The sequence below is a fragment of the Ursus arctos genome, unplaced genomic scaffold (genome assembly GCF_023065955.2).
Source record: "Ursus arctos isolate Adak ecotype North America unplaced genomic scaffold, UrsArc2.0 scaffold_31, whole genome shotgun sequence".
Classification (NCBI taxonomy): Eukaryota; Metazoa; Chordata; class Mammalia; order Carnivora; family Ursidae; genus Ursus; species Ursus arctos.
In genome coordinates this window covers 19,212,263-19,227,742 of record NW_026622997.1, presented here as the reverse complement: position 1 = coordinate 19,227,742, position 15,480 = coordinate 19,212,263, and the positions used below count along the sequence as shown (strand labels likewise).

Below are 15,480 nucleotides of genomic sequence, written 5' to 3'. Positions count from 1 at the left end.
CCCTGAGCCGAAGGCAGACGCTTAACCGCTGTGCCACCCAGGCGCCCCCGGAAGGCTTTAAAGTAGGAGAGTAACATGATCTGATTGCTCTTTTAGATAATTCTCTTTGGCTGCTATGTCAAGGATGGATGACAGGGGTGTAAATGGCAAAAGAGTAGAATCAGGGGAACTGTCAGTGTTCCTAGTGTAAGATGACAATGTCCTGGACTAGGGTGATTGTATTGAAGATGGAGAAAAGGAAGGTTTCAGGGATACTTTAGAAACAGAGTGGATAGGACCTGATGAGTTAATATGGGAGATGAGGAAGAGAGGAAACAGTGATTTCAGGTGGCTTAACTTGAGCAACTTGATGGATGGTGGTGCCATTTACTGAAATGGAAAAGACTGGGGGATGAGCAAGTCACGAGACGACTATGCAATCAAGTCCTTGATTTGGGGTATGTTAGCTTGGAAGTGCCTACTGGATACATGTTAAGTGAGCGACTGGTCTGAATTGAAGGGGCAGGAAGGAGAGCAGGGCTTAAGATAGAGAACTGGGCGTCGATCAGTGCCTTGAAAGAATTCACAGCATGGTAGAGCACACATGAAGAGCAGGGCGCTGCTGATGGGGCCTTGGGAGCAGCTGTTGAAATAGGAGTGGAGAGGAAGGGAGAATAGAAGTATGATGTCCCTAAAGGCAGGAGAAGAATGTGTCTTAAAATGGCATAAGGGGGGACGCCTGGGTGGCTCATTCAGTTAAGTGTCTGCCTTCAGCTCAGATTATGATAGCAGGGTCCTGGGATTGAGCCTGGGGTAGGGCTCCCTGCTCAACAGGGAGTCTGCTTCTCCCTCCCCCTGCTCTTGCGCTCACTCGCTCTCTCCCCCTCCCTCTCATATAAATAAATAAAATCTTTATTTTTTAATGGTATAACATACTGCTTTGAGAGCCACTGAGAGGTCGAGAAAAAAATCAGGGCAGATAAGTAACAAATGGCATTGGCCGACATGAAGTCACTGGTGACCTGAGACACTCTTTTGGTGTGAAGGGCACAAAAGCCTCATGGAGGTCGAAGTGGAAAGTGATGATGTCGAAACAGTTGATTATCGTTCCCATTTTATGAGTGCAGAAACGGAGGCTTAGAATGGTTAACTATCTCATCCAAGGACAAAGCCAGTGGGTTAGATCCTGGACCCGGTGGGTGAAAACAGTTTGCTCCAGGGATGTGCACGCTGTGCAAGAAATTTATCCAATTCTCTTCCAAACCGTAAACGCCAACGCTGCGCTCAAAGAAGCCCTCGACTGAAAACATTCTTTCACGATGCCACTTCTGTTTCAGAGAAAAACCACAGGGCCTGGCTTGGGCTAGAAAAAGGCATGGGGCCTCTGTGGCTTGCTCAGCTGGGCGAGAAGAACCGCCCCTTTTCCGCAGCCCGAGGCCGTCGCGGCCCACTGCGCCTGCGCGGGCCTGGGCGCGGCGGGGGCGGGGCGGGAGCGTGCGAGCGGGGGGCGGGAACGCGGAAGGGGCTGCAGCGCGGGGCGCCGACCGAGCCGGGGGCGGGGCTGGCTGTGAGTGTGCGGGGCGCGCGGGTGACAGGTGTGGCGGCGGCTTTGCGGGACCCGAGGCGACTGCAGCGGCCTGAAGCCTGAGGGGGCGGAGACGCGGCGGCGGCGATGCTGGAGACCCTGCGCGAGCGGCTGCTGAGCGTGCAGCAGGATTTCACCTCCGGGTGGGTATTCGGTGGGGGACGGAAAGGACCCGGGGGCTGGGCCGGGGCCGCCGGACGCCGCCTCCTTCCCTCCCTCCTCTCCCGGCACCCCGGTCCGCTCCGGTCCCGTCCCGCACTTCCTATCCCCGCCCCGCCGAGGAGAGGAACGAACTTTCCGGCGTCGGTCCGGCTGCACTAAGTAACTTAGATTCCAGCCGGCCGGCGCCGCCTCGCGCCGCGCAGTGTGCGGGGGACTCCTGGGCCCCCGCCCGGGCGGCCTCGGGAGCGGGGTCACGTGGCGGGCGAGCGCGCCCCCCGCTTCCGCCGCCCGCGGGACTGGGGCCTGCGCCTCCGAGGCACCTGCCCGCTCGGGCCCGCCGCCCCCTGCCCGGGCCGAAGGTCGCGGGCGCCGCCACTGCCGGCCCGCGTCCCGTCTCCGCTTCTTTGCGCGGCCAGCTCGCGGAACCCTCGGCGTTGCCGGCCGCCTCTTTCCCTCCTTTTGTTTGCTCCCTCTGCCCCTGCCCCGGGTTGGACGCCTTGGTGAAGAAATTCTTGGGGCGCGAAAAGCAGCAGAACCACAGCGATTGCAAACAGCAAGCTAGTGGTTACAAGCGCAGACCAAGCGGTTCTCAAACTTGGCTTAGAGTCACCTGGGAATCTTGAACAATCTCGATCCCAGGTGTAGCCCATGCCAAGGTCATCAGACTGGGGCCGGAGTTTTCAGTATTCCCCCGGTTGATACCAGTGTGCCGGGAAGTTTGGAACCATCAGCACAGATCCTAGCGCCAGACTGCCAGGACTCTCATCTCCACCACTAAGCAAATGTGCTTTTGCAAGTTACTTGAATTGTCTTTCCTCGGTTTCCACAACTGTACAGAGGTGATAAAGATGGTACTAATGGGGTTGGAAGATTAAGAATGTATAAAACACAACATGTAGAACAGTAAGCATCATGCCCTCTATTGTTACTAGTTAGTGCCTAATTCATTTTAAGTGTTTCTTTTCTTTAGAAAAGGTGTCCTCTTCATAAAGAATCTGTTGCCGTACAAATCCTTTGGAGAATTTTCTGAACGAGGACATCTCGATCATGGGGTTTTAAATTTTCAATGAGAAAGACGGGCGCTGAGATTTTATGTTACAGGACAAAAATGTTTACATGGTTTGCCTTTTGGGTGCTGAGGCTTTGGGGCAAATACTTGAGCACTTTCCCCATGTAAATCATTTTTGATAGTTTTGGTTTGGAGTTCTTAAGGATATGATAGATGCACTGGCAATCATTCATTTATGGGTTTTTTTTTTTGCGTGCTTGCAATTTTTTCCCCATTTAAATTGAAAAAGTAACTTCGGGGTGTAAATTATTGAAGAATTTTGGTGGGATACTGGAATAGTCTGCCTGGAGCATGAGAGTGGTCGTAGATAAATAAACCCAGGTGGTACGCCCCTGTTATCATTACTTTCAGTGAATTGTTTGACGACTTAACAGTCCAGCCGTTGGTAGTTACTGTAACTCTCTAGGTTGTGTGGTTGCCTCAGAACCCATTCATACTCATGATCTTTGCTTAAGAAGGTTAAATTTACCTAGGAATGTGGACTCTGGACCCAAGCCATCTGGGAGATCTGGACAGCCTGAGTTTAGGGTTTAGTTAGGAAGAGCGTTGGGGGGATCTGGTTAGAACCCCTTGGAAACTGACTTGACTTCTTGACAGTATCATAGACTGGAGCCACTTTGGGATTAGACGTCGTGAGAGGGCTTTCAGTCCATTTAGACACTGGATTGGCTCCCTCCTGTCCTGGTCACTCAGCTGACAAACACGCTGGTCGGTGTGTGCCATTTAGCCTTTCACCTGGCAGAGAAAGAACTGCTCTCCAGGTGAGGTCTGTCTTGCAGCTGACTGGCAGCTCTAAACTCTGATGTTCACTTTTGTCCGGTTCACAAATTCCTGTGCGGCTCTTACCAAGAAAGAATCCTCTTAATTCATTGTAGTCGACTCTGTATTAAGCTTGAGATCAGCCTATTTTACATAATTGAATCTTTTGCCTTGCTGGGGAAAGATGAAATTAAACACAGCGGACCAGTATATTGCATGAAGGCTGGGGGGATTCAGAGGTGAAAGTGACATGGCCCTCACCTCCCAAAACTATCTGATTGTACCCGACATACCTTTAGAACACTGGGTGCTAGTGCCTGTAGACACCGTAGCAGCTGGCTTCTAAAGTAATTGGAAGCTTCCAGTGTTGGGATGCCCGAGGGAATGAGTAAGGAAGGCCTAGGGGGTTTCTGCTTTTCTTCAGTGTTGCCGGGGCTGCTCTTCCCAGTCATTTAGAGTGCCATCGTCTCAGAGCTTTTCTGCTCATTTTCAACTTCTGGAAATTCATGAAGGACCTTAAATGTAGGCAGATTCACTTTTTTTTTTTTTAAAGCAGAAGAGGATTAGCTTTATCATCCTCCACATTAGTGATAAAAGCGTGTCTGATGACCTTCCCATTCAGACTTTAAAAAAAATGCAACTTAAGATCAGTTAAGGACAGTGGCCAGAGGTGCTGATGGCCTGCGGGGTGGGGGGGACTCTAAGTTGTCCGTAGATTTGGGGTCTTTTTTATAAAAAATTTTTTTTAAAGATTTTATTTGAGAGAGTGCACAAACGGGGGCGGAGGGGCAGAGGGAGAGGGAGAAGCAGACTTCCCACTGACCAGCCCCTTGTGGGGCTGGATCCCAGGACTCCCGGATCATGATCTGAGCTGAAAGCCGACACTTAACTGAGCCACCCAGTCACCTCTTTGTAAATTTTTATTCATAATAACAGTTATGTCAAAATTGAGATAAACCTGGAAATTATATCATGCTCTTTTTTTTTTTTTTAAAGATTTTATTTATTTATTCGACAGAGACAGAGACAGCCAGCGAGAGAGGGAACACAAGCAGGGGGAGTGGGAGAGGAAGAAGCAGGCTCATAGTGGAGGAGCCTGATGTGGGGCTCGATCCCATAACGCCGGGATCACGCCCTGAGCCGAAGGCAGACGCTTAACGACTGAGCCACCCAGGCGCCCCTATATCATGCTCTTTCTGATTTAAGTGGGTGGGTGGCTGGCCCAAAGGACTACAGGAGTGAGGTTCTGGGCCTCACTCTTCGGCCCTCACCTAAGTGAGTCCTAATTTTATTTAACTCATTCAGAACTCTTAGAGCCTTTTGGGGGATTCACATAGAACTGGACTTTGTAGGGATTGACTTGCGCTTTGAGGGAAACTGTGGGATATACTGAAGCCTCGAACTTTTAAATCCACTCTGGTCTTTGGTTTTTACCTTTGAGCAGTTAGGACCAAAAGCCTCAGGAATGAAGTAATCAGGAATGCAAAACTCTTAGGGAATTGATAATCACATTTACTGAAGGTTTATAGCCGCCTGTCCCGGACTGGTGTTTCCTGTTTGTGATGCTCTGGGTTCTTGTGGGTAGGGATAGAAAACTTGTGTTGTTGCAACTAGACAGTGGGTGTTTCCCCCAGAGGCCACCATTGCCCCCAACTCCACCCCTGCCCGGCAGACTCATTTTCTCTGCCGCCCTCCTGTAGTATCAAAACCTACTCAAAGGAGAGGCTCAAATAATCTAATTCACAGTGTGGTAAAATGGCGACATTTTGCCTGGAATCTTGACTCTTCCAGGATTACTCACTCACCTTTTTAATAAGCAGGAAGAAAAAATTCCAATATTCAACCTGATTTAATAACTATGTACTGAGTTCCTACTAAGTGTCAGACACTAGGTGATGTACTCAGAAAGTGTCTTTTTTCATGGAAGCTTTTTTTTTTTTCCTTTTATTAAGAAGCAAAAAGATTTAAGAGGCTACGTGGTCAGTTTTCTTTACTAATTGGCGTCTGTGTCTTGGGCTGGATCCTGGGCCTACAAAGCCGAGGGGCCTGAACAGTAAGGATACAAGTGAGTCTGTGCGTTGTGTGAGCCCAAAGTGAGGAGTCATTTGTTCCTGCAAAAGGAAGCATTTACAGAAGGCTTCAGAGAGGAGGTGGCTTCTGTACTGGGCCTTGAAGAATGAGGAGGGGTTGTAACAGGTTTGGGGGAGGGCATTTCCAAGACAGAAGCGGTTGTGGGAGAGGAAGCTGGGAGGGAAGTGTAGTGACTAAGAGAAGATCTTGAATGCTTTGTTGAATTAATTCATTTATCAAATACTTACTGAGCACTTACTCTGTGACGGGCACTGTTCTAGGAGCCAGGGAGGGAGCAGAGAACAGAGCAGGCAGCAAATAACGCCCCTGGGCTCTTTCTGGTGGCAGGAGGCAGAATATTTAGAAGGTCCTAAGAAGATTAAGGGGGTTGGGGGGGTGAAGTGATTGCTACTTTATACTGGGTGGTCCTGGCTCATTTTTAGGTTGAGTCTTTGAAGGTTTTTGTGGAGGGAGCAGAATGAGCCTGCCTGTATTTCTGGAAGAAATTTGTGAGGCCATGTGATGGGAGGGCTGGAGGTGTGGAACAGGGGGATTATTTCGGAGAGTATTTAGGCTGTAATTTTGGGCCAGGGGAGCGATGATAAGGCGGTGCTGGTAGCAGCTTCACAGGGCAATCGGTGTGACAGGCACGGGGTGAATTTGTGAACTGTGCGATGTTAAAGGAAGGGAAAAAGGTAGAGAAATTAAGGATGTTAACCTTGGAGTATCTTAGATAAATGATGTCATTTACAAACAGAAGGATTTCAGAGTAGTTTTGAAAGAGAAGCGGTTGGCAGTGAATTTGTTGTGTGAGGTCACCTACAGCTTGATCTCCAAGAAGCAACTGGAAACAGAACAAAGCCTCAGGGGACAGGTCAGGTGTAGCTGGGGTTAATTAGGATAGAGGTAGTCTACATTCCTGTCCCTTTCCTAAGTTTGTGTGGCTTTTGTGTGACACTCTCAGGCTCCAGAGCTGAGAGGTCATGTGTACTTTTAAGGATTTATTTATTTTTGAGCAAGGACGCAAGTGGGGGGAGGGGCGAGGGAGAGAGAATCTGAAGCAGGCTCCACGCGCAGCACAGAGCCCAGCAGGCAGGGCTCGATCCCGTGACCCCAAGATCCCCCGACCTTGAGCTGAAATCAAGAGTCTGGTGTTCAACACACTAAGCCACCCAGGAGCCCCAAGTCGTGTGTACTTTTAAGTGTGATCGATGCTGTGTTTCCATGATCTTGTTTTTAAAGAAAGGGGGAAAAATGATAAACATTCATGGAAAAATACAACGGACTGGATTTGGATTTATAAGGAGAATTTAAAGTCAGAATCATGGAGATGCGAACGTGGTTAGAGGAATTGAACCTTAATGACAGAATATGCTCGTTAATACGTTTTGTGGTGTCTGCGGCAGTCATCCTGAACTTTCCTAATAGCTGATGACGTTGGCCGAGGGGGAGAGTGAAGCCCAGATGAGTGCCATTAAGGTCACCGCGTGAGCTCGAGTCAGCTAGAGAGAGCACATTTTCTGCTCATCCTTCCTCCTGGTGTGCTCCGTGCAGCATTCTGTGTATCTGCTTCTTTTTAAACTTGTTGCGGAGGCAGTTCTGCTAATCACCTCCCCGTCTTAGGAGGATGCCCCCGTTTTCATATTTTCCGCAAGGCCTAAAAAAATAAATGTGCTCGCGTCACATCAAGGTAAGCCTTTGGAACAATCTAAAAATAAATTGTTGGAGTGTTAGGACAAATTTGAGGTTTAGTGCTTTGAACTCAAAAGTGTGTTCTAGTTGCTTTCGGTAGAAGATAATTAGGTGCTCAGTTAAGTCTAAATTGGTAGGGTCCTGCAGCAGCGCTACTGTCTTCCCGGAGGTTGTATGGGATTCGGAAGAAGACTGGGAAGGGCGGGGAAGCCTGTTCCAGGAACTGGTGCGTTCAGGAACCTCTCCTTTACTTCACCTTGTCCCAGTAATGTGCATAGTTGCCTACCTTTCTTCGTGGAGATAATTCTTATCATACTTTTCATGTGAGTTAGCTCTGTTGACAGAATGCTGACAAAGTCATTATTTGGAATTTTATTTAATTCCTGTGGCAGATTATTACGGTCAGTATAATACCACCATTTTATGTTTGAGAAGCTGGGGTGTTACACCCAGATCAGTATTCCTTCTTAGGGAGTCATGACTGGGGGGCATTCAGTGGCTTTTATTAGCGGTTGTTTCCAGCACAATCACTGTGACAAACTTGAAGTAGAATTAGTACACAGTAAACACAGTATGCGACTTTTAGTTGAATTCTCGGTTTTGAGGCTGTATTTCAGAAAGGAACTTTTTACTTTTTCTGTTACTTGTTAAATATACTTGACCTTGATGTACGTGTGTGTGTATATATATATATATATATATCCCTAACCTTAGATTTTTTCAACTCAAAGTAAGAAAGATCGTCCTTTTGACCCTTTTCTGTGTTCCTCTCCAGCCTTCTCCACTGTTCCCCACCTCCTTCCAGCTACTTTGTTTCTCCATCAGTTTCTGTTCTGAATTTTGGCGCATGGATGATTTATGGAGAAGGTGTGCTGAGAAGAGATGAATGTCTGAAAGACTGTGTTTATTACAAAAATATGTTTACAAAGTTTCAAACATATAAAAAATAGAATCACACAGTGATTCTATTATCTATGATATAGATGTATATCATATATCCATGGTTCAGATTCAGCAATTGTCAGCTGTCACCACGTTTGCTTTTGCCTCTCCCGTAGTTATAAAAGAAATCGCAGATTTGTCTGTTACCCTCTCCTACATCAGTTTGCACCCCTAAAAACAAATACATTACGTGAATGCAATGCCAACATCATACTTAACAGAATTAGCACTAATTCTTTGGTATTATCAATTATCCAGTCCATAATCAAATTTCCTGGTTCTTAGAAATGTCTTTTTACAGTTGATCTGTTCAAATCCAGATCAGATAAGTTCCACACATTACATCTGGTTAGGGACCAATTTTAAAGCAGTTGGCTGTTAAGGAGCCACATGGAGAAGCTCCCGTTGACCCTTCCAATAATTTTATTTTCAGCTGCTTGTAACATTCCTTCTTTCTCTTTTATTCTAATTTTTTCTTTCTTTTTGGGGGCGGGTGTGGAGGAGCACCCCAAATTTGATATATTACAATTGAAAAAGTAAAAGTGTATTTCAGAAATAAATATTTGAGATACTAACCTCCAGATTTGCCAGACCATATAATAAGAATGGTCCAAAAAATATCTTAACAGTTCCCTTGCAATATCTTTGTACACCTAACTCTGTGGAATTGTCCTGAATCACTAAAAATATTACTGAAATCATTTTAAGTGTAATGTACCACTGTGTATAACCATTCTACCTGGGATGTCACAGCTGAGTGCCTTTCTCAAATTTTGGAGTGGAGGGGATAGAGCGTGACTGTCGAAATACTTTTTCCTAGTTGTTGCATAATCTTAGTTTAAACCAGATTTACTAGTTGCAGGGTGAAGCTTGGAAATTTATATTGTTTCTGTTTTCTTTCTTTCTTTTTTTTTTTTTTTTAAAGATTTTATTTATCTGAGAGAAAGAGAAATAGCGAGAGAGGGAAAGAGAGAGAGAGAGAGCATGAGCAGCAGGGAGAGGGAGAAGCAGGGAGCCCAAAGTGGGGCTCGATCCCGGGACCCTGCGATCATGACCTGAGCTGACAGACTCTTAACCACCTGAGCCACCCAGGCACCCCAAAATTTATATTGTGTCTCTAGGACAGTTCAGACTTTTTAAATACAACTTCCTAGACTCATCTGGAGAGAGAGATACAGACGAGTTTTGTATTAAAGAGATGGCAGAGGCCTTTTAACAACAAAGAGAAGTTCATCTCATCAGTATTTCAGTGTTTGAGAAACAACATAGAATAATGTAAAAAATTTTGTATGAAACTGGCATTCCAGTTCTTTTTTTTTTTTTTAAAGTCCCTTTCATTATCGACAAAAAAGATGGGAGTCCTAGGTCCGGGCTTGCAGGAGGCACGGGCTTGGGGGTGTGTATAGGAGAGTCAGCTCGGACAGTAGGCGGTTTCTGGCTGATAGCACTCAAGTGCTTTGAGGAAGGGGCACCTAGTTCTCGTTTTACCAAAGGCTTCTTAGGGGCTAGTGGTGGTACCGTGGCCCGTGTTCCAGACCCTACTTAGAAACGGAGATTTGTTGAAGTAACCACATTAAGAAGAACATTTACAGCAATATCTCATTTGATAGGAGAGTGGCTCACAAGGTGGCACCCACTCTTTGGCAGCCTCTGTTACATGGTACGGAATCGACAGCCAGAAGAAGGTGAAAGTGGGTCAGTGAAGCAAAAATAAATTGTACAAAGTCTATGAACTTCGTATGATATATAGAGAGGAGCCTATTTAATTTTTTTTTTCTGTGCATCTCTAGCCCATGTATCTGTTTTCTAGCCTAATAGTTTAAAAAAGCCAATAATAGGGAGGAGGCTGCAGTAGTTACCTAGCTAGTAGAAGCCGTGAGTTATCCCTGAGAACCATATGACCAGTGCAGGAGATGGGAGATTTAAATTTAGAAAAAAACAGACCCAGGATTGCAGACAATCAAATCACCATAGATTGGTTTCAGGTTGGCAAATGAAAAGGCATTCCTGTCCCAAACAGCTGAGGAGAGGTCGGGTTGCCACGAAATGTGAGCAGTGGTATTCCTAGGAACGACCTGGAGTTAGCAGAAAATGTTAAGTGGAGTGTACCAAGTCCTCTTTAATGAAAGAGGTTTGTAGTATATTTTAGAAAGCTTTTGATCAGTGTCTGAAATTCCACAGACCGTTGCTACTTAAAGAGCTGGGAGTGCCTAGTATCATACCTATTTTATTCAAATGCTAGATATCTTTGTTACCTACCAAATTCACCTGTGTGGATCACTTCTTTTTCTAATGATGCCAGGTAAATGACATTCCTCTAGTCCAATCAGACTTGGGAATTATTTCTAAAAAGTTTGGAGCAAGAAAAAAACGTAAAGATGTTTGCTACGAATGTTCTGTTTGGGGTGTCTGACATAATAGTAAACACTCAAATAATTGTCTGTAGAGGTGCTTAATTCTTGCTATATTAAGTAGGCCGATCTAAAATTTTAAGAACTGTGAAATTCATGGTTGAAAAAATCTCTTAAGCTGTAAAAATATGATATTTTATACTTGTTGAATTATAGGCTGAAGACTTTAAGTGACAAGTCAAGAGAAGCTAAAGGAAAAAGCAAACCAAGGTAAGCCTGTGCTAAGATTTAATTTACTGTGACTTAAATTTCACACAGCGTTTGGCTCCAGTTATAATAGTGTGATTACTTTAGTGGATTTTACATCTGTTGAGTGCATTTGACTTCAAAGCAATCTGATTCTTTCTAAATTATGTAACACTGGAAAATTTTCTGATAAAATTGTGAAATGGCTGAAGACATGGAGAGAGGTAGTTTTATTCTAGTACAACCAGTGGTTATTGTTTGGTCGCAGTTAATCATTTTGTATATTAAGCACAAAGTAAAAGTCCTACATTATTGAGAAGCAGATTAATAATAAAACAGTACTTGGCAAGTGAGCCTCTGGAACTGTGTTACCTGTTTTATATAAAACACCAGTGTTGTGCAACTTTTTCATTTTTTTTTTAATAAGTAAAGCACAACCAAATTTCACTTTAAACCAGAGCTTATGAGCTTTTAAAAAAAATTCTTATTATCTAGCGTTTTGTCAAGGTATTTATCATAGTAGGTGCTAAAAATAATCTAGGGCAGAGTGATGGATGATCGTACATTATAGTATTTTAATTGTGAAATAAAACAATACATTTCTCTAAAAGTTTAGGTAAATTGTCATTAGTAATTTAAAAATATTCCACATTACAATTGATGGTGTCAGAATTCTCATATGTAGCTTTTTTGTTGTTATTGTTGGTCTAAATAAGAAGCAATTTTAATAAAATAAGTGTTTTTGTTTTGTTTTGCTTTGGCAGGAGTGTTCCATGTTTGCCAAAGTACTCTGCTGGTCTAGAATTACTCAGCAGGTAAGTGTTTCCATTTAAATAAGAAAATTATCCTTCTGACTATTGCTAAAAATATTTTATAATTTTGTAGATAGAAACCTTAAAACAACTAAATTTTACCTAAACCTAGTGATTAGAAATTATTAACTTATTCATTTCCCTGAGGGGTTTTTACTTTTCATTGATTAATGCAAAGGCCGTTCAGGCTTTGAGCAGATTGATCACTATTGTATTTGCTAGTCAATACTTTATTATGTGTATTTATGTTTATGGTTTTTCTGTTGTAAGAAAATTGATTTTGAAATTTAAGTCCTTGATAATTCTCTTACTTTGATTTTGAATTTTATACCATTTCTTCCCTATTCCCCTGCTATTGGCATGCAGATTAATATTAAAATACGTGATTTTCTTACATGTGGCACCGAAAGCATAAGCGACAAAAGAAAAAAATAGATAAATCGGAGTCTATCAAAATTAAAAACCTCTGTACTTCACAGAACCCATCAGGAAAGTGAAACCACAATCCACAGAATGGCAGAAAATATTTGCAAATCATTTATCTGCTGAGGGACTTGAATCAAGAGTAGATAAAGAACTGTTGTAACTTAGCGATAAAAAGCCCAATGAAGAATAGGCAAAGGATTCGAACAAATATTTCTCTAAAGAAGATACAAAGAGCCAACAGTCGAATACAAGATGCCCAGCACCGTTTGTGGCCGCTGATCAAGACCACGTGAGAGAGCTCTGCACACCCCTGGCCTGGCTCTAATCAGAAACACAGACAGTAACAAGCGTTGTTGGGCACATGTCCCTGCCGGTAGGAATATGAAATGGTGCAGCTGCTGCGGAAAACAGTTTGGTAGCTTCTTAAAAACGTAAACGTAGAATTACAGTGTGACCTGGGCAACTTCACACCAAGAGAATTGAAAACGTACGTGCACATAGAGGCTTGTACACAAACGTGCAGAGCAGAATTACTCATAATTGCCAAAAAGGAGAAACAACACAGATACTCGTCAACTGATGAGCGTATCGGAGCGCTGGTACATGCGGCAATGTGCATGACCCCTAAAAACCGACACAACGGCCACGCGTTACAGGATTCCATTTATGTGAAATGTCTGGAATAGGCAAATCCAGGGGGGCAGAAAGCAGACTAGTAGTTGCCAAGGATTGGAGGAGAGGGGAATGAGTATGGGGTTTCTTTGGGGTGGTGACAATGATTTGGAATTAGATAGTAGTGATAGTTGCCCAACTCTGTGAATATACTAGAAGCTACTTTAAACGCTTTAAAAGGGTGTATTTTATGGTATGCAAATTACCTCAGTATAGCTGTTACAAAAATACATAGTTTAAGTATGTTATGTGCAGTTCTAAACTTAAGAGTTTGCCCTCTGACAGGTCTGTGCTAAAGATGCGTGCAGGAGAAGATACGCCCCTTCTCTGGAGCTGCATTGACGGTGACACAATCGCCTGTGCCTACAGTTTGCTTTCTCTTTTTTAGCTCTTTACTGGCTTTCTTTTTATGGTTGCTAAATCTAGAATTTTTTTTTTTCTTTTTTGAAATGAAAAGTGCATAATTTGATATCAATTTCCTGCTTGGTTTTGTTGAGTGAAGAATGTAAGTGAACATGAAAGAAGGTATAATAAAGATCAGTGGTGTCCTGTTTACATTTTATCTTTATTTTTTTAAATTTATTTATTTTTTAATATGCAAAGGTAACAATTTCTTTCTTTCTTTTTTTTTTTAAAGATTTTATTTATTTATTTGACAGAGGGAGACAGCCAGCGAGAGAGGGAACACAAGCAGAGGGAGTGGGAGAGGAAGAAGCAGGCTCTTAGTGGAGGAGCCTGATGTGGGGCTCGAACCCAGAACGCTGGGATCACGCCCTGAGCCGAAGGCAGATGCTTAACCACTGTGCTACCCAGGCGCCCCTATCTTTATTTTTTTTAAATCTAGTGATTTAGTTGAATGGACTTGTTGTAATGATTTGTATTTCCCTAATGACTGATGGTGGTGAGCATCTTTGCATGTGTTTATTGGGCTCTTATATATCTTCTTTAGATAGATGTCTATTCAAGTCCTTTGCCCATTTTTGGGTAGGGTTTTTTGTTTTTGAGTTTTAGGAGTTCTCTGGGTATTTGGATATTAAAACTCTTATCATATAGGTGATTTTCAAATATTTTCTCCCATTCTGTGGTTTGCCTTTTTTCTCTGTGTTCTTTGATGTACAAAAACTTAATTTTGATGAAGTCCAGTTTGTCCATTTTTTGTGCCTTTATTTTCCTAGCCAAGAAATCATTGCCAAACCCAAGGTCATGAAGCTTTTCCTATGTTTTTCTTCTAAGAATGTTATAGTTTTAGTTCTTATGTTTGGATTTTTGATCCATGTAGTTAATTTTTGTATATGATGGTAAGGGCCCAACTTCATTGTTTTGCATGTGGATATCCAGTTTTCCCAGCTCCATTTGTTAAAAAGACTGTCCTTTCCCCATTGCATGGTCTTGGCACCCCTGTTGAAAATTATTTGACCGTGTATGTGAGGGTTTATTTTTGGGCTGTTTCATTGGTCTATATAGCTGCTTTTATAACAGTAGCACACTGTTTTGATTATGGTAGCTTTGTACTAAGTTTTGAAATCAGGTTGAAATCAGGAAGTGTGAGTTCTCCAACTTTGTTCTTGTCAAGAATCTTGGCTATTCAGGGTCCCTTGAGATTCCATATGAATTTTAGGATGGATTTTTTTTCCTGCTTCTACAAAAAATGCCATTGGGATTTTGATAGAGATGGCATTAAATACTTATAGATTACTTTGTGTATTATTGACATCTCAATGATATTGGCCTTCCAATCCATGAACATGGGCTATCTTTCTATTTATTTACATCTTCTTTAATTTCCTTCAGCAGTGTTTTGTAGTTTTCATATTAGTCTTTCATCTCCTTTGTTAAATCCTAAATTTTTAAAATGCTTTTATAAATGGAATGTTTTAATTTCTCTTTTGAATTTTCGTTGTTAGTGTATAGAAGTACAATCGAGTTTGTATGTTGATTTTATATTATGCTACTTTGCTGAATTTGTTTATTCTAACAGGGTTTGTTCTTGTGGAATCCCTAGACTTTTCTATATGTAAGATTATATCACTGGCAAACATAATTTTACTTCTTTCTTTCCAATTTGATACCTTTTATTTCTTTTTCTTGCTTAATTGCTCTGGCTAGATCTTCCAGTACTATGTTGAATAGAATTAGCAAAAGCAGGCATCTTTGTTTCTGATCTTAGAGGAGAAGCTTTCAATCTTTTGCCATCAAGTATGATGTTAGCTGTGGGTTTTTCATATACGTTTTTTATTATGTTGACATAGTTTCCTTTTCTTTGTTTTTTGAGTTTTTATCGTGAAAGTGTGTTGGCTTTTGTCAAATGCTTTTTCAGCATCAGTTGAAATTATGTATTTTTTCCCCTTCATTTTGTTAATGTGGTATATTACATTGATTGGTTTTCATATGTGAAATCATTCTTGAAATTTGCAAAAAAAAATCCCAATAGGTTATGGTATATATCCTTTGAATATGCTGCTGAATTCAGTTTGCTATATTTTATTGAGGATTTTTACATCAGTGTTCCTAAAGGATATTGGTCTGTAGTTTTCTTGTAGTGTCTGTGTCCTTTGTCTTAGGCGTCAGGGCAGTGCTGGCCTAGAATGAATTATCTCCAGTTTTTTGGAAGAGTTTGAGACAGTTGTTTTTTTAATGTTTGGCAGAATTCATCAGTGAAGCCATCAGGGTTTTCTTTCTGGGGGAGGTTTAAAAAAAAAATCCAGTTTTATCGAG

At 42.6% G+C, this 15,480-nt stretch overlaps 1 protein-coding gene across 1 annotated transcript in view; it reads left to right on the top strand.

The window, feature by feature from the left end:
* The first annotated feature begins 1,488 nt into the window (after positions 1-1,488).
* DTNBP1 (dystrobrevin binding protein 1) overlaps positions 1,489-15,480 on the top strand; it is a 121,881-nt gene continuing 107,889 nt past the window's right edge. Inside the window, exons 1-3 of the mRNA XM_026511529.4 lie at positions 1,489-1,707; positions 10,826-10,879; positions 11,620-11,670. Of these exons, the coding sequence (XP_026367314.1) occupies positions 1,652-1,707; positions 10,826-10,879; positions 11,620-11,670 (161 nt within the window). The 5' untranslated portion in view covers positions 1,489-1,651. The remainder of the gene's footprint in view (positions 1,708-10,825; positions 10,880-11,619; positions 11,671-15,480) is intronic.